Source organism: Rhamphochromis longiceps, linkage group LG15 (assembly GCF_057381845.1).
Source record: "Rhamphochromis longiceps isolate RC_006_pf linkage group LG15, R_longiceps_female_GT1.1, whole genome shotgun sequence".
NCBI classification, from domain to species: Eukaryota; Metazoa; Chordata; class Actinopteri; order Cichliformes; family Cichlidae; genus Rhamphochromis; species Rhamphochromis longiceps.
This window is the reverse complement of record NC_140571.1, coordinates 13,673,748-13,693,759: the sequence shown is the minus strand read 5'-3', so window position 1 is coordinate 13,693,759 and position 20,012 is coordinate 13,673,748. Positions and strand designations below refer to the sequence as shown.

General features: G+C 40.0%; 1 protein-coding gene across 2 annotated transcripts in view; it reads right to left on the bottom strand.

Annotated features, from left to right (window-relative positions):
• Positions 1–508: 508 nt before the first annotated feature.
• The window catches only part of eva1aa (eva-1 homolog A, regulator of programmed cell death a), a 77,091-nt gene continuing 57,587 nt past the window's right edge, over positions 509–20,012 (bottom strand). For both annotated transcript variants that reach the window (XM_085381263.1, XM_085381264.1), the window contains 3 exons: positions 7,451–7,585; positions 3,787–3,969; positions 509–2,536 (listed from right to left, as the gene is read on the bottom strand). In XM_085381263.1, the coding sequence (XP_085237389.1) occupies positions 2,157–2,536; positions 3,787–3,969; positions 7,451–7,585 (698 nt within the window). In that variant the 3' untranslated portion in view covers positions 509–2,156. The remainder of the gene's footprint in view (positions 2,537–3,786; positions 3,970–7,450; positions 7,586–20,012) is intronic.

Sequence of the window (20,012 nt, the reverse complement as noted above, 5' to 3'; positions counted from 1 at the left end):
AAACACGGCAAACATAAAATACAATATAATAACATGATATTAAGTTGTTATAGTTTCTATTTTTTTAATTTGCATTTTTATTTTAAGTATTTTTTTATGTTATATCCAATAAAACAATGCATTTATCTATATAGCTGTGCTGACTTTGTATAGCTAGCCAAAGTGATTTGCAGTCATAACTTCACTCCTTATGTGCTGCATTAAAACACACTGTAGAGATCTATCTTCATCACAAGGTGGCGCTCAATAACAAATCTTACAGATCCAGTGAGCCGCTGGCTCACAAGTTCTCCTTCATGCTGTCTATGACCTCCTTGTGTAAATCCGTATTATGTATGAACTCACTGTATTCTCAGTACTGGAATTGGGCTAAAGCGTCTTCTTTCTCCTGACACTCACAATATAGTCTTAAATTCAAAAATATAGGTCAGTGTACACAGTTGCAGCGTGTTTTTTTCAGAAGAAAGTGCAGAAGGAAAAAAAAAAGACATGTTATTTTTTTTTAACACAGTTTATTCCAAGCACAGGAGTCATATTTTGGTCTCTCACATCACCAGTTATTGGCACATTTTAATCCCATTCAAAATTAAACACAACAAATATCCTTGTTAGAAAACAAACAAAAAAACAAAAAAACAGGAGAAGTGCAGGGTGTACTGTATGTATGGTGGAGGGAGTGTTGTGAAAATGACCTTAATATGTCCTGTTTACTCTTTAATTACGCTCACAAAAATACCAAACTGATTTATGAAAACTAACTCTACGCTTGAAGTCAGGGAAGCACGAGCAGAACTGGACTGACAACTGGTTATAAGATTAAAGTGGCGACATAATTCGCCACTTTCTGCAGCGCTGGTTTCCACGGGCATCTGTTTAGCATCTTTGAAATGAATACACAGATGGCGCAAGACCTGAAATTCACACATCTGTCACGAGACAAGACCATAAAAATATTTTGTAGCAAAGTCACTGATAGAAATTGGCACTTACTGGTAATGCACATTTACATCTGGGGAGAAGTGCAATGTTTAACAGACACATTCAGCTTTTACACATGGTCCACCTCAGCAAAGGGAATATGCATACAACGAGATGAATGTATGATTTCCAATCAATAAATAATTTGACCAGTTACAGAGAGACTCATCAGCTTCATTTCTGACAAAGAGATGTAACAGTTGGAAAAGGCACTGCACTGTGAGTTAAACATACTGTATCAAAAATAAGGTTTAAAAATCACTAAAACCTCTTTGAGGCTCTTTATATGATTTTTCTAGTTCTTCTCTTTAAATGCTGGCACAGCGGTTTAAATGGGCCGATCCCCTTCTTAATAGCCAAAAAACAACCAAAACAAACATCAACCAAACACAGAAACACTAGGATTGCATCCCTGAGGTGCTAGACCAGACAACCTTCGCCAAGTATAAAAATATCTCATAATAAACCATACTTGACAACAAAAATACGCAACATTAATAAACTATTAAATATTTTAAAATATATTTCAGAAGGGCTGAGATGAATTCCCACAAAAATATCTTTTGGTTTTATAAAGCTCAAAAGGCAGCATGGTTATTCACTGTGGAAAGATTATCTTACATTGTCAAGTGCACTTGCTTTATGCTACCCCTCTGCTAAAGTTCACACTTGAATACTGGAGGGTACAGAGCATAAAGCTGTAAGTGTCACAGTCTCTTCCAGCTGCCTGGGGTTCTGTATAAACAGACCTGTCTGAGGCCTTGGTCCTTCAGTCACCATGTAGTCTCTGCAGGCCTATGTATGTCTAAGGCAGCTAACCCATAAATCCCCACTTCAAAAAGGCCTGCGGAGGTCATGGGCAAGGCAGTGCAGCCTTTCACCTCTTGCTTCCTCCAGCCAAGAGGTAAGCTTACCATACAGAAAGGGAGCTTATTGTTTTACTCAAAAGGGGAATAGCTTATGATACCCAGAGGAATATGCAAATCAGCAGAGAAGGAGGACTTTCTTTAAAAGTCTGCAGTACCTTCCACTTTTCTCATCAGTAAGAGTCCAGCTGCTTTTGCATTCATGCTTATAAAGCTTCATCGAGGCCTTGTCCCTTTCCACTCCAACCCAAGTGTGTTCTAAATTTTTGTTTGAGTCAAGTAAGCCGCCTATCAATCATCCCTCTGCAGTCCTCAGTAATACCGATTGAGGCTCCGTGTCCCTGGGATGTCCGGCTGTCCGTTCATCCAGATCTCCCGGATGATTCGCTCCCTTTCCTCAAGCCTCTGCGCTCTTTCCAGCTCCTCCGCCGACGTGAACACATTCATGTTGAGCGTACGCTCAAAGCGCCGGTGTCTCCGCGCCGACAGATCTGAGGTGGTGTCCCAGTCTGAGTCCGAGTCGCTGGAATCGGAGGATGAGTCGGGAGGACGCGGTCGTTTCTTGGCGGGAGGCCGCTGGCGGGGCTGGCAGTCGGTGCGACAGGAGATCTGTACTACCAGGGCGAAGAGGGTGAGGAAGAGGCCCAAACACACACCACAGACAAAGAATAGTGCAGCCCTCTCTGGGTGATCTGTTGTACAAGAGAAATTGGAAATTGTTAGTTGACTTTATGAGGAAAATGTGTCGAACACTAAGCTGAGTCTTTCTCACTGGGTTTCTTATTTTTTCCTGACCTGTTTAGTCAGATGCATTTCACTCAGTGTAATGAACATTGTCTGCACAGCAAGTGTTCACGTGGCTTGGTTTAGTTAAGATGTCTTACAGATTCTGCTACTCCTGGTTTTCATCTTCAGCAGATGTCACAGCTCTGATGGGGTCTGTGTTTCCCCACTGAAAAAACCAAAGTGACTCTAGCTCCATTAGTACGAGACGAGAACGGCTCTCCCTTTTCAATGAATGAATGCCATTTTCAGCTTTGAATCCTTCATGTCTTCCTTGCATTTTGCATGCAGGTACTTTGCATTTGCATTTTGAATGCATCCAGCTCAACTGCAGACACTTCTGTTTATATTATTGTTCATTAATATAATCAATTTCATTTCTCTTTTACCATTAAGACGTTGAGAATTTTTCTTGAAATCCTAACATGCAACCTTTTTTGCATTCTGAGGAAACCTTTAGAGAAAGCTAAAAGCTAAGTGATCTAAGTAACCACCTGAGCTCATGTTCACTGCATGCCTTGTGTATTTATCTGACCTTCTGTGCTGCACATTTCACTATGTATAAACTGTTTATAGCAGGAAACAGGCAAACTATTTCAGTGACTGTTTTAGCAGCTGCTTAGAGCTGGTGACCCACACTGTGTAATGTATAGAGACATTATCGCTGCTTACATCCTCTGGCCCACATTTACCCACCTATTAGTGAGAAGAAATGGGAAACGGGGATTTTACACACATCAATCCATGCAGTGCAATCCCGTGGTCACTAATCTCATGGGCCAAGAAGCAACCAGGAGCTGATAATGCTCTTGAACACAGAGATCCAGCCTTATTGTTTGCTAACAGAGCAACAAGAATCCCTGCGGTGGAACTGTATCTCTTTCCCAAAGAGATCAAGTTTCTTTCGTCCGCCCCTTTATTTCCCGAGGGGCCGCCACAGCGGTTGGATCTGCATATTTCGATTCGGCACAGATTTTACGCCGGATACCCTTCCTGGTGCACCCCTCCCATTTATCCAGGCTGCAAGGTGAATGCATTAACCTTTACACTGTGTGGCTACTCCCTAAGCAGATGCAGTTAAGAGCTCTAAAAGTCTAACTGCCAGAGATTACGCTACACATGTGATGTTACAGTAGATTTCAGAACAATGTTACCCGACCTGATATGTAAGTGTAGGCTGCCAATGCGTTACTAATGAGGGCCATGTTGCCACTCGATGTTGAGTTGATGATGGGATTCATGTCCGGGGGACGCAATGGACTTTCTTCTCTTTCTTCTCCTCCTTTTCCGTTTTCAAAAGACTTTTCCTCGTCGGCGTTGGTCTCCCTGGGTTTCTTCCTTTCTGGAAAAAAATGTAAATTAACAGGACATGAGTACACAATGAGTAGTTTACAGCAGCTACATGTACAGTTACATTATGATGGTGATGCTTTTACAGTAAATCCAGAATCTGCTGTTGCTGATTCATTGTAATGACATCAGTCTCAGTCGCCTACAGTCTCACAGTGGTTTGGGGGAGATTTTATCGCATAAATTTTCTAAAAAGATGCGTCACGCATAAGACACACATACACGCACACACGTACACATTCACAGGGAGCTTTGTGATTCAGAAGATAACACGACATCCTTTTCTGTAATTCATTCTGACTCAGGTCATTAAGAAACAGAGAACCACATGGAAAAGTTTGTACTCTGGAGACATTTCAAAAGCTTCCCAAAATCTTAGAAAAAATGTTTCTATTTATAGATGGGAACGACTACTTCCTGCTCTAGATTTTTCTTTTTTTTTTTTACTTCTTTCAGTGTTTACCAGCTGGGTTTTGTTGTGCACTCACTGCAAAGAGAGTGTGTGAAAGAGAGAGAAAACAGGAGCACCATGAATTAATTATGGGGATTCATACTCATGTTACAGCTGCCTTTAGTTTACCTGACATAGTTGTTTATGGGGTAGCGTGGAACTACTGCAAGTTTAGCTCCACTGAAAAAAAGCAACCAAACCTCAGACAGTCAAAATAAACAGAAGCATTTAGTTTAGTGACCTGAGCTCTCTCTCTCTGTGTGTGTGGTTGCATAGTCATTTTTACATGCTTTATTTCTTTTGTCAATGAAGGTAAGCATACTCTGGTGATTTGTCACACGCAGGAATGACCTCTAATTGTAGAGTCTCTAAGGTGTGTCGGGCTCTCTTTATCTGATAAATGCAGTTTATACTGGAAGTGCTCGCTGATGAGGTAAATGCTTCCACCTGGACCTACGGCTATGTTGCACACATGAGCTAACGTTCAACCGCAATCTGTCTCAACTCACAGAAAACAGACAACTTTTGTCACATTATCAATGAAAATATAAAATACGTTGTTGTTATACTGTTGTCTCTACGAAACAATACATTTGTGTTCAGAGGACTAGCATTCCTGTGGGAAACTAAAGACACCCTTCTTACTTCCTTAGGCAATAAGAGCATACATACCAGCCAGATATTGCTAATCAAATGCACTTCATTAACTGACAGTCAGCAAGTGTTAGCACCTCTATAAAAACAAAAGTGTTGTCAGTTCATTGGTCCAGTGTGTTCAGGTGTGTGTTAACACGACATCCCAGTGAATTCAACCTAAGATCATGTCGTGCAATGCACAAAGAAAGAGCTTGACTTCAATGAAATAAATGGAAAAAGAAAAGTCAAGTAATCTGTGTGAACTGCACAGCAGCAATGCCACATCAAGAAGCAGCTGGAACCAAAGATGGAGACAATAAAAAGTTCAGTGTTTGTGTTTGTGCCATATGATGTTTACAAAGCTGTATTTTAACTTGTACACATAAAACCAATTTTGCAAGGATAGGAAATAAACAAGACTGCATTCGAAATCCATGTTTATATATATAATGGTATTCCTCTAAAAGCTATGATATCATGGTCTTAAGCATCACATAGTTTTGCTGAATTATAGTAACAAGCACATAAGTGTACAGAGTGAGGAATATATGATAACAGCGATAGAAAAGGCATAATTTATCAAGGCAGTAGTACAACACACAAAGCTTTTAAAATCTGAGAAATCAAAATTGAATGAGAAAATTAATATTTATATTAATCCATGTATGATTAATATAAATATCCTTATTAGCTTATGATGGGAAGCAAATGGATACAAGTAGTTTATTAGTGGTGCATTAGTCTAAAAGTTCAAATCTGCCTCTTCAATTATGCATGTACTCACTTGTGTTATATAGTAAATACAGTAAGTAGTGTTTTTATGGTATGCCACTTCCTGGACTATTTTTTGGCAGAGGGCAGTGACTTCCTGGAGCCTTTGCTGTCTGCATGGCTACCTTTGGTGATCAAGCAAAAAGATTCAATCTATGTCAACATACCCATCATTTTGTGCAGTCTAACATTAACTAAAGAGAAATGCTAAAGTAAGAAGAACAAGGCACCTGAATTTACAGTGAATCACATCTTTATTTGGTTGAATATTTCTTTTGAAAACCTCGTCTTCGCCCTGTTTTATCTGCTATCACACAATCTCACAAAAAAGGTTATTCCAGAGTTAGTTTTTGAGCAGTGCGTACATTCGTGGCAATAAGGAGGAGAAATTCATGCATCAGGAACCGTCAGCGCTACAGCACACGTCTTCTGTCCTCTACCTCTCTTAACTGCTCATTCATTCTTCTATCCTCCTAATCAGCACAGTGCCAGTAGCCTAGCAGAGTAATTAGTGTGCTGGATGCAGGCCACCATTGCTCATGAATAAAGCTTTGTTTAACCTTCCTGCCTTCTTGGGACCTTTTTGTGCCACTGCTATGTGTTAAATGGCTGCCATTTCCACTGTGTTCAGTGGAATATAACCAAACTTGCCACAGGATAGTTTTTACCTGTCAATGTTAATATTCCAGTGTGAATTCCTTAAATCAGCCTAAAATGGCTGAGCAGCAGAAATCCCCACACCCATCACCCTGGGGACCATTTTCTGCCCATTGACTTCCATTATAAACACTATTTTTCAACCCCAAATTATCATCATATGATTTTATTTTTTCTTCTTTTCTTGGATGTCAATGAAGACTCAGGGCCTTGAAGTTTTAATTTTTAAATTGCAAAAAAAATGCAAAAAAAATAATGGCAGGTCAAAATGTATGTTGGTGCCAATCTTTGGTCCATCTAAAGGCCTACTTATAATGACAATCACATATTACTTCAACTGGTTTTTTGTGGAAATATTTAGTTTCGTTTTTTGGTTTTTGGGGCTTATAACACAGGGCGCTCATGTAATAACACTGGGATTTGAAGGGTTAAAACAACGAAAATATAATTAAAACTTTACATGAATATTTCAGGGAGAAGTAGTTTTACAAGGTTGGCTAATTTAAAGTGGAATAAAATATGGATATATGGTCTTTTTATGGCGTGGCTGAGAATGGTCCCTAGGGTGATGGGTGTGAGTTTTTTAAAGGATGGCAGGAGGGTTAAGTTTCTTTCTTGCTGGCGTCTATTCTTTTTCATTCTCTCATTCCGTTGTTCTTGGTCATTCATTCTCTGGGAATTTGAAAGCCTGACTTAGGTTGTTGTACATGCAGTGCAATCATTGGTTGTTGGGAAGGAGTATATTGTGAGTACCATCAATCAGAAAGGATCCATATGGAAACAGTTGAACTTGTGTTACTTTGAAAACGCACACAACCACGCTCTGACTTAAGACCTGAATTAGATCAAGGTCTGATGCTCAAGAGGCCTCAAACCTGTTTAGCGTTAACTACATTTCATGGGGGGGTGGGGGGTGAGAGTGTATGAGCTTATACACTATAGTTGTCATTTGTCTCACCTGGAACAGTGTCAGGGCTTTTGACTGAGCTCCCCTCAGGAGGGCTGTCTCCCACTATGTTAGGGTCATGGGCGCTGGGTGCTGGGTGGTAGGCTGGTGGTCTGGGGCCCTGCTCGTGGAGCAACTTCTTTGGGACTACAAAGAGAAGGAAGTAAAGCAAGGAAGGGGTGTTTAGGGAAAAGAAAGACAGAACAGAGCATAATTAGACAATGCAGTATTGGAGTATTTGTAGGTAAAGGAGGTAAAGGGCAATGCAGTATTTGTAAAGCAATATACTGGATTATATTTTCAAAGCAACCAGTTTTTGATCAGAACTATCTTCTTCTCTACCCTCTAGTGCACACAGCTGTGCAGTCTGTCGTATTTGTTGCTGTTGTTGATAAGGATTAAGACTCACATCAACTGCTGATTCATTTCATTAGGAGTCAAACAAAGGTAAACATACTCAAGAGTATGCTGTCACCGACGGTGTCAGACAGCGTTGTGGCCATGATTCACACACTCTTCCGGACCATGCATGCAAGTTCCCAAAAGTTACGCTGCCCCCGCCATCACAACCCCCCAACCTAACAGTGTCCTGTTAGTCAAGGAAGTTTCACCCAGACACAAACCTACTGGGCTATACATTCCTGCCGGCTCACATGTGGTTTCGGAGGCCGAGCCGTGCTCCGGTCACCGTGTTTGTCCGCTCTGTCAGACTGGCTGACCATTCACAGCTGAACAGATGACTGTCTGTCCAGCTGTTGGTCATTCTTACATTTTCACTGCTGTTTGCGAACAACGGCCACAAAGACAAATCTGCTGCTTTTTCCCCCCGGGAGATCATCAGTACTAATAGTAAAATTATGACATGAAAATTGGGGTAAAAATTCAGCATTTGTTTAAAGGACGACGATAAACACGCTGATCAAATTACCAGAGACGTATTTTGGCAGTGATCCAAGAGCCAATCAAAGCACAGGAAGGAGCAGAGCAGGCCACACTCCCCCGTTGCACTGGATGCTGCTTTCGGCTTGTGCACATTTTTCCAGTTGTAGGCAATGATGAAAAGATTGCATGATACAATTTGTGTAATTATACTGTGACATTTTGCCTTTATCGGATATTGGACAGTACTGTCTGATAAGAAATGCTGGTGGCCACAGTTACATGATCTTCGTACTAAACCTGTTCTTCCACAACAGGACAATTAAGCAGACAAAGAGCTCTCTTTGAAGAAGCAATAAATAAAGATGGAGGATATGGCTGCTTAAGTAAACCAGTATGTTGCCTCTACTTTGCAGGATGCATTTATGGTGTTTAAGACCAAATTAATATGCAAACCATTTTCTTAAGGTTGACTTGGTAGATTTTTGTGCCGTGCATCAAAGAAGAATGAGACAACACGGAAAAAATGTGAGTCTTAACACGGAAATGTGGTCAGAAACTTGTAAATAACTCATGAAAGAATAAAGTTACATTGAATCCAAGCACTCCATTGTTTTTCTTGTGACATTACCAATAAGTTTGATGTGTCACATGGCCCTCTTCCTATTTAAAAAACAAATGTATCCAAGATGGCCGACTTCTAAATGGCCACCATGGTCACCACCCATCTTGCCCCCTCACATATACTAATGTGCCACAAACAGGACTTTAATATCACCAGCCATTCCCATGTTATTACGGTGTATCCATATAAATGGCCCACCCTGTACAATCAATACCATTTTAACTTCTGACAATTAAACAGAGAGAGCAATAGACATGAAAAAGACGTTTTTCTTACAGCAGTTTAAAGACTGCACTTAAAGTAGTTTCAACAGCTCTTGTTCCTGGAGGACTTGGATCTAACAGGTCTGACTTTAACCTCCTCAACATCAAGTAACAACCAGTATATGATTTCTGATCTTTGTTTCAGTTTAAAGAAGACCATTAGCAATGTAGTTTCTCACCAGTTGTATAAACATACATGTATATTTGTATTTTTACATATTCTTGGGAAAAATACTGAAATCAGTGCTGCTCCTGATGTGTGAATGTTAGATAGAAAGCACTTGTATAAATTTGTCTGTGAATGATGAATGAAAAATGTTATTTAAAGCACTTTGAATGCTTGAGTAGAAAAGTGAAAATAAGATTTTCATATCTGTAAAAAACTTTATATAATTGTGTTATCTCGTGTGTGATCTGTCAACAGAAAAGATTTTTAAAAATCAGACTTAGAAGCCCAAACTAACCTGGTTTGGTTGGGTCAAACTGAGAGGATATAAAAAAAAAAAGCAAAATTAAGAAGTGAGATTTGGCCTGGCAGGTTCCCTTGTTCCTTCTCATCAGTCTGACACACTAATCACAGGGCTTTACAACTCCCCCACTGCCATGTTGCCGTGGTGCCATGCCACGCCCTTATTATAGGCTTCTGATTGGTCCTAATTGGCTGCACATGTGGACCAGAGTCATAGCTGAAGAGGGGACAATGTGGCTTATACACACTGTGAAACATGCATTTTCCTCACTAACAAAAGACTATGTAATCGGATGCATTACCTGGCCAATGCACATGCACACACAGTCCATCAATCATCCAAAACAATAGTCTGCCAAGTTTTTCTGTACACTTTATTTGCTAACAAAAAACGGTACAGTATAGTATAGTATATTGACTGCTGCCTTTCTAAAAATAAGTGTCAAAAAGCTAAAACCCCTCAAAATAAGCGACCGCAAACCACGCTTAAGGAGCCAAGCATTTAAACTAAATCAGTAAAAGAGAGACAGAGGAGTGCAAGGGAGCGAAACCCAGCACATAAATCACACTCTCCAGCCTTCGTTATAATGACATGGTCACATAAATGTGGAGCAAATGAGTCCTCGAACTTCTTAATATAACTCTGTTACATGGGATCTGTCCCAGAACTGTACCTCTCAGAGCCCTGGATCGCCACAGGGAGCGAAGATACGAGGCGGGAAAGAGTGCCCTTAACAATGGGCTGTGTTTACACTGGCAGAGCCCAGCTTTGTTTTCACTGGGCTCTGCAGGCCAGAGAGTGTGTGCATGTCTGTATGTGTCTGTGTTTGTGAGCCATATGCTGACCATTGCAGAACACAGTTGGGACAAAGCCCTATAAGCCAGAAGGGATATAATGAAATATTAAACCATAGTAAATCTCAAAGACCTCGGCCAATAATTTGCACATACTTTTGCCTTTATGGGTTTAGACGGGAGACTGCTGAAGACTAGATGTTTGAGGTATTGTTTAAGGGCATCCTTGATGGTTGGTCAGCTTCAGCCGCCTAAAATTTGACCCCAAAAATGAGCGCAAGAAACTGTAAAATAGACATGGAGACACTGCATAGAGATGGGAGTCGTTTCCCGTGTCAGAAACTTCCAGAGTTTGTTTCAAATGAGATATTTATCATTTCAAAAATAGCTTGACTCTTTAATCTGTTGTATAATGGATAATAAACACGGTTAGATGGCAAAACACATAACAGATTGGGTAATACATTTTTCTTAAATGGACTCTTCAAAAGAACCAGTCGACTGACACAATGTGCACGCACACGTGTGCATGTGTGTAGGAAGTCTGAGCAAAAACGTCTGGTTTTCATCAGCACACAGCCAGTGCCAACTTAATCTACGACATTAAAGTGCTGGTTAAGGCTCCACTTTCACTTGATACACAAATAAAGGCAGTGCCTCAAAAAACTCAATGTTTATGGACACTCAGATTCACAAAATGCTTTTAATGTTCTATTATGTCCTTTCAAGTCTCTGCTTCCCACACAGGCAGGCATGTAGACAGACATCTGCATGCACATACTCATGAAGCCATCCACCAACCCGTACACATACACACACACACAGTCATTTTTCACTTAGCTAATGGCATTCCTGCAAAATAACATGCAAGGTGAATAGGGCAGAAGCTGAAGGTGTTGAGATTGCATTCCACCTCTCCCTCCCTTTGCTCTTTCTCTCCAACCCACAGCGTAACACTCTAACACCATCCAGCTGACAGCAGCTTATTGAGCTTGGGTATCACTGTGTGTGTGTGTGTGTGTGTGTGTGTGTGTGTGTGTGTGTGTGTGTGTGTGTGTGTGTGTGTGTGTGTGTGTGTGTGTGTGTGTGTGTGTGTGAATGAGAGAGAGAGAGAGAGCACATTTAATAGCAGTGTGGGAGGCTGCCAGTATTCAATAAGCAGCATGATTTTGCATTTTCCAGATAAGAATGGTATAAAACAACATAAGTGCATAAGTGTAATACAAAGCTGGGGTCTTACAGCCATGTTTGTACTACTTTGACCTCACACTGTGAAAATTTATGTTTTTTTTTCTAAATATCCCCGTGCTTGCATGATTGAGAGCGCGTGTGTCGGTGAGCATGATTAACACACTCACTCTCGTCTTATTTATACAAAGTAGACCAGCTTTTGCACCAGTAATGTGAACTCTACCAAGGGACTGGTGGTCTACACCGAAGACCTTTCCTGGTTCTGCTTCCATTTTTATGCGAGTTTGAGGAATCCAAATTTCTTATATTACTCCATTAGGTTCAGTAGCAGTGTACATGCATGTGTGTACAAAAATACTGCACAATGAGACTGTGGTATCCATAAAGGAGAATGCCAGTGGTTTTAGTTCATTAAATATAAATGGTATCAAATTTACACAACTTGACTGTTTTATGATGCATGCTGTAAGTCTTACATTTACTTTCTAGATCAGAATAGCTGTAAATTTACATTTTATGCTACATTAGCTCAAAGACATGCTAAAAGGTTAGTTTTCACAAAACAACCACTTTTTGCCTCCCACACCTGTAAAATACAGAACCTAAAGATGTTAAACTTTACTTTGTGCTCAAAATAATTCTTGAGTCTTTCTAAATGTCTTTCAAAGTTTTTCTTTGGACATTGGCTGCTTTTTCACTCATTTTCAATCTAGTCCTTCTATGTGACTTGGGTATTTTATTTGTTTGTAAGGCCACCTAACATGACCTATGAATCATTCAAGCATAAAAGGCACCTAACTCAAGAGATACACACTGGAGGCTCTGTCATGGTTTGGGGCTGAATTTCAGCCAATGCTTTTGGGGATCTTGCCAAAACTCATTGAAAAGTGCTGTCAGATTTCGATCCAACATGCGGCATCATTTGGAAAGCATCTAAATGGCAATGACTCAATTTCTGAGCATGACAAACATCCTCAAACATATTGCTGTAAAAGCATACGTGCATAGGAAAACACACAGTCGAACACTATCAATCATGGATTACCCTCCTGAGTTCCCAGACCCTGACATTGAGTAAGCAGTATGGGATCATCTTTATAGGGAATGCGACAAAGGGCAGGCGACATCCAGAGAAGAGCTTTTATTGTCCCTCGGGAAGCTTGTTAGAATTTTGCCTCATGTACTTTATTTCCATGTATGCTTTCAGATGTTTCAATAAATTACTGCATGTATTTCCCCTTCTCCTAGAAAAACATAAAAAAAAAACCAGATTAAGAATTTGAAAAAACTTTGAGAAAATTTGAGAATCAAACCTCACATCTTGGAGGGGCGGAGAAACCTTTTCTGCTTTATGTTTTGGCTCAGATGCTTAAATGAATAATGCAAAAAGTTGCGTCAAGTTATCTTGTCAGTGTGGATTGTTAAAGCTCGAAATAAACGAAGGCCATGTCCTGATGAAGCTTTTCTAATATGCAATAATGCAGGTATGCAGTCTGTGTAAGACCCATTATGAAGGTGATACAGTCTAAAAGCATCCAGAGTCAGGATACTGTGGGTTGGGAATGCATTCCAGAATGGAGAGAGTGGAACAGCTCAAAACCCCAAACCCTGCGTAGAATTTTTCCCCACTTACTCTAATGGATAACACACAACCCTCTGCTGTGAGATACCCACAAATGCTAATGTATGCAAACACACATACACACAGACGCCCCGGCATGGGACCTCAACATGAACACTCTCACTTCACCACAACCATTGGTTAAACTTCCAAATCCCAGCCGTGTGGGATATTTAAACAGTCCACACACACAGTTGGCATCATCCACACATCATCCATTCAGAGATAGAAATAGATGCTCTGTTGACAGCGCGGGGGTCATAACAATCAGTGAGAAAATCACTCAGCTGTGGAGCTATCCCCTCAGACCCCACACAGACACATGCTAGAGTTTATATCTTCACCCATGACCTCACTCCGAGTTTTAAGCATGCATTAAAAAAGTAGGCAGTGAACAGATCCACTCAGCCTGCATATGAACCAAAGACAGCCCAACTTGTGTCTCCTGCTATGTTAACATGACATATTTCTCCATTTATAACACCTATCCAGAACACACTTTTAATGCTGGAAGTGTACTTAAATGACCATCTCTTCCACCCACTTTCTTTACATACCTAACACACTGCTACTCCCAAATCTTTATTGGCTGGATGTGGGAGAGTCGGGCCACACTAGAGATCAGCAAAAGCTCAGCATTATCTGATGTTCCACTGGGCAAACAAGGATGAGACCAGCGCTGAATCATCAAATCAAGCCACCCGCCTAAACGCACTCCTTCATGTCAGTGTTGTGAGGTAATGGGATACTGAGTTTTTAGTGTGCAGAGGGCTGATGAGACCAGCAAATGACGTAGTCCTTTTGCATACAGGACAGAGGGCGTGAGTTACTGAAACAAAGCAGAGAGGGAAAAAATAGTTGTGAAATAGTCGTGCCGTCTAAAATCCACACGTGACAGAAATAAAGGCAACAGCTTTCAACAAGCATGTTCCAACATATGTCAAGGATGATCTAAACAATGGTGCTATCTTTAGCTGCAAGCAACAACTGGCTGTGCAAGGCAGTTAATAAAATCAACACTTGGCAACATGAAGTCTACTGGGGACCTGCTACTTCAATGAAAGATAAACTGTGATGCTACTCTGAAAAATTATGATAATTTTTTATCATTTTTTGTCATATACAAATGAATGTAAGTCTTTGTGTACTGTTTAGTCAACTTTATTAAAGGTTGGCAGTTACTAAGCATGTTGGCAGTCCACATTCTTTCATTCTCGCTCAGTCTCTTGCACGCCTGAACAAAAGACTTCGTTAAGCTTTAAATTAGCAGTGACAGACGAAGCTCTAAAGTGACAAAAAGACAAGTTAATGCCAATATCATTCATACTGACGTGAAATGCTCAATTAAATTACTTTAATTTTCCACTTCAGCTCCCTCCTTGCCATCTGTTCATGGAGGAATGATCTGTAAGCCTGCCTTAACAGAATATATGCCATCAGTACTAAGCCAACGTTTTTGTCAGTGATATAATAGGATCAACAACAAATGAGTGGATAATGATGATGAGCTCCTCTCTATTTAAGGGTACCCTCCATATAAGTCAGCTTTCTTCTGATTGGCTCCCCTTTGCAAACAAAAGGACCGGCGAGCAGGTGTGTGGAGCTGTCTGAAACAGAGCATTTAGAGCAACCTTAAGCCTGAGCTTTTGGATGACCTAATATAATAAAAATGTAACACTATAACTGATACAAGCCACTTTATTAGGTACACCTGCGCCTCAAAACAAATAGGCAATCAGTGAATTTTGGCATGTAGACAAGGTCAAGGCAACCTGCTGAAGTTCTAGCTGAGCATTAGAGTGTTGTAGCAACATGTTTTATGAGACTTTGAATGTGCCATTGTTGTTGGTGCCAGATGGGCTCATCTGATATACTAGGATTTTCTCATACAGCCATCTCTAGGGTTTAAAGGGAATGGTCCAAAAAAGAGAAAATATCCAGTGAGCAGGTTTCCTCTGTGCAAAAATGCTTTGTTGACGCCCCAGGTCAGAGGAAAATGGCCAAACTGCTTCTATCTGATAGGAAAGCAACAGTAACTCAAACCACTCATCACAGCATTGCTGAGCTACAGCAGCAGAAGACTATACCATGGGCCACTCTTGTCAGCTAAGACCAGGAAACTAAAGCTACAATTCATTTTTCCAGTCCAAAATTGGACCAAGAGTGGTAAAACTTTGCTTGAAGAGATGAGTCTGATTTCTGCACTGACATTTGGATGGTAGGGTCACGTAGTTGGTGTAAATGACATGAAAGCATGAATCAGTCCTGCGCTCTATCAACAGATTCAGCCAGTTTTGGTGGTTCAGTGATGTGGATGATATTTTCTTGGCACGCCCCTTAATAACAGTTGAGCATTGTTTGAATACTAGAGTGTACCCATCTTCTGTTGGATGCTTCCATAAAAAACATAATGCACCATATCACAAAGCTCAAATCAACAGACTTGTTTCCTGCACATGACAATGACTTCACTGTACTCAAACGGCTTCCAGAGTCACCAGATTTCAGTCCAAATCTGCAACAACTCTGTGATTCTATCAAATATCGATGAGCAATGCTTCTATCATCTTGTTGAATCTATGCCATGAAGTATGAAGTCAGTTTTGAAGGCAAAGGGTGTTCAAACCTGGTTCTAGCAAGATGTACCTAGTGAAGTGTCTGGTCAGTGTATATATGACACAATGCATAAGAGGTTAATTTTAAATTAAGGAATTTAAAAATCAGGAATAATAAAAGTGGATGAGATGCAAGTGTCGTATAGTAAAAGTTAGAAAGACACTGCTTCACACCAAAGATGAATTCTCAAAGATTGACTGAAGTCGGCACTGAATGAGTCTCATTGAACTCCATTAAACTAAGGAGCAAACAGAGAGCAGTGAGTACAAAGATAGTATGGTTCTGTCATTAATGCTTTAAAGGTATGATCCAATTGTGTGCTGCTGTTAATCCAAACTGTGGTCACACTTTTTCTCAACAGAGTAATAGATTAATGCTTTTCTTGAGTATAAAATCAGTGCAAAGCCTCAGCTTCAGAGTAGAAGAACTATACAATTTAGCAAGTTAACGTAGCAATTGTGAGAAAAGACCATTAGGACCCTGTGACAGTATAACCTCACAGTCCAATGCAGTGTTTAAGACCTTTGTATAACACACAGTCTTTTCAGTAAACACTAGAATGGACTAAATTACATTACAGCCCGTTGTTCTAAACAATAGAATACACACTCATAACAGCATAACACAAAAGTTTCAGCATCTGTGTTTCATTACATGCTCTGTGATTTGATTCTTCCCTCTTTATCATTCTGGTTAAACACTACCACCTGCCTCATATAGCACTTGTCTATCATATGTGCTCCTGTGCCCTGTCATTGTCAGGTAATTACACAAACCCAAAGTGAGAGTGAATCATAACTGACAGCTTTCAGACTAAGTAATAGCCTTCTGTATTCCAGAGACAAAAACCTAATGATAACTTAAGCACCATCGTGCTTAAATTGAAGTGTGGGAGTTGACTTGCTCTTGTGTATTTAAATACGTATTTTTTTCTCCATGTGCTGACAGAGCGCTGGGCTATATTAGTGGTCAGGCCTGCACAGTGATAATAACAGTGAGGTCTGGGTCAGCCGTCATCGGTCTTATCATGACAAATACACACTGCACACACAAATGGATGAGACTACACACGGTTCGTTTAGTCTACTACCAAAACGCAGGGTGTGAGCTGGGTATTGTTTGAAATTTTTTTGAAAGCAGTTCTCAAACATTACACTTTAGTTGACACAGAAGCCAATTAGAAATGTTGCTATCATAAAATACTGTCTAGAACTGGCTACGGACACCTTTTTAAATAGGTACATGGGCGAATTTTGGTTAATACCAAAAAGTAGAGGCTCTATACCCCACCCATACACTTGCCAAATGTCTCCCACCTAAGGGGAGTTTTGACACTATTTTAATATGGACTATTATTAGAATCAGTTCCAAAAATAGATTTTAGGAGGCAACTTCTATCGCAGACTGCCCTCAACAGCTGCTTGTGATCAAGAGGAGGGAGGACAGACGAGATAGGAAAAGATGAGCAGAACTGCTAAAAACATTTCATTTATCTGCTTGTTTTTAGTTTTCTTGGCATTTTCACAGGGGAGCACATGCATTACTCCAATTGGAGTATTCAATCTCAAATTCAGTTGATGCAAACGTGTCCTATGAGGCCTCAAAGCTTTGGCATTCCATCCCCATTGCAGATGCTTTTTGAGTACAGTTGGTTATCTATTTGTGTTGCTGCCTGCATTTGTGTGTGTGTCTCCTGACTCGTTTTGCCTGTGTCAACCTAGATCACGGTCTTTAAAAGCAGATGCATATACATGGCCTCAGGGGTAAGAGAGAGCAGACAGACAGAGAACAAGAGGCCATCAGAGAGAGAGGAGTGACAGACACAGAGGCAGCCAGAGACACTTTTACAACAGTCTTTAAAATAAACACCTGCTGCCGTGGTTGAAGTGCCTGGTGGATGTTAGAGATCCAGCATGTAGCCAGCATGTGCTTAGATGATGAAAGGGAGCTGAATCCTTGTCTCTCTCTCTCTCTCTTAGACATACTCTTTATAAAGACAAACGCACACACAATTCAAATGTGCATTCAGGCCTGTGGAGGAGGGTAAATGCACATAAAACTCTGTTGAGACACCAATCAAATTCTACAGCACAAATATGGATCTGAATAGTTTACACAGAGTAACAGAGGAAGGAGTTCCTGAAGGTTCTATCTGCCCTAGGAGGCAATGTACACTGACCTTTGTAGTTGGCAAATTACTGAGCATAAACGAATCTCCAGCTCCACTATAGAGAATATGGATCTGAATTCACTAATATTTCTAAGACGTAATAAAATTAGGTTAAAAAAGCTGTTTTTACATGGGCGCTGAAGGGCAGGAACTGATTGAAAATACCCTTTAGATTAAGGTTATTTAATCTAACAGTTAGTAGATTAAATACTGACCAAATTAAATAAAGGAATAGTACAGAGGGTGTTTTTACTATTCCTGATTAAGAGAGGTACATTGTCTGGGCCAGCGTCAAGAAACTCTATTGCACTGAGCTGTATTTTTATTTCACTGATAGCCTTCAGGCAGCTCATTAGTCATATAAATAATTAACTTATTAACCACATATGGTCTGAAGGACAAATAAAGCTGGACATCATGGTGAATAAGTGATATCTAATGTTAAAACTGTCTTCAATGTATCTGTCTTAAACGTAACAGATATAAAATGAACTACAGGGGTCCCAGAACCACACCCTGTGGGGCACCACAGATCACAAATTTGACATTAGAGTCCAATACAGGCAGAAATCCATGTGGCCTCTTAATTAGTGCTTGATGTTTAATAATAAAACAGAGAAATCACCTGCACCCAAGGGCACTGCAGGTCATTTAACACTCTCAGAAGTAGTTTAACTGCTCTGACTGAGAGCAGTGGTAGAAACTGTGTCTCTATAGTAAACAGTATATCCTTAACAGAACTTAGATTAAAAAGGGATTTAAAATATAGATATTACAGACAGTAGGATCTAGGTTTGGTTTCTTCAAAATGGGGTACATTGTAAGTCATCCAAAAGACAAATTAGTATTTTTAATAGCTACAGTAGAGCCAATAGTTGGCAAGACTCCTAACACACTGGGGGCTGGAGGATATCTTTATATTTTAAATCACAAACATCAGTTCTTGTAAGCTAATGTAGAAAGTCCAGAACAGTAAGCACAGGAGGTGAGCTAAGTTTCAATAAATTCTGGCACTGATGTTCACTGCTTTAATAAAAAAGAGAAGAAAGGGAAGTTATTACAATTATTATTTTATCAGTCATCTCCCCAATAGGGTCTGAGGTTTTTACTAAAAAAAGTTGTGTCAGTATTTGGGTGGAAATATATTAGTTATGAAACATCAATTTTCTCTTTATTTCAAAACGAGCTTTGTTATGAGTTTAAAGTTACTAGCAAAAAGCAGTTGACCTAACTTACAGTACGAAATACTAGGACTGAAAACAATATTTCAGCTCCTTGTCAGAGATGAGAAGATCTGTGCATTTTAATTCACACTGTGTTATGAATCTTTCCTGTAACAAAAGGTTGTAGAACCGCTAAAAAGAAGCTGTGGCTTATAGAGTTAGAAAATGCACTGTGACCAGTAAGATGTGTATCAACAAAACAGGGATTCTGCAGGGGGTGTGATGCTAACACAAGGGAGACACAAACATATCCTGACACATGGGTCAAAACCTAACATTAACTCATACACACACAATGAAGAACATCCTTTGAGCACACTGAGCTGTTGACCTTTAAGAACAGCAGAGACAGAAAAGCAAGAAGAGAAAAGAAACTGATCATTTCTCATACATTATGCTAATGAGTTAGCTTTGTAGGTAGGTGAGTCAAAAGAGTTATTTTGACTGGTTTCCTGTCTTTATACCACACTAGCATTCTCACCGCTCTGTAAGCATATTTAAAGAGCAGATGTGAGAAGGATTTCAACTATTGCTTAAATGTAAGTAAGCATATGCTAATGAGTTTATCTGAATTCATTAAAGTGAGTAATAATGTTTTTTTTCTTATTCTTAATTTTACAGCCTTGACAAATTTTAAGTAACATTTTATGATTTAGACATTTTAATGTAGACGTTTGTTAAATGTTCTTGTAGCGTTAGCTACCAGCAGTATGAGAAGCCAA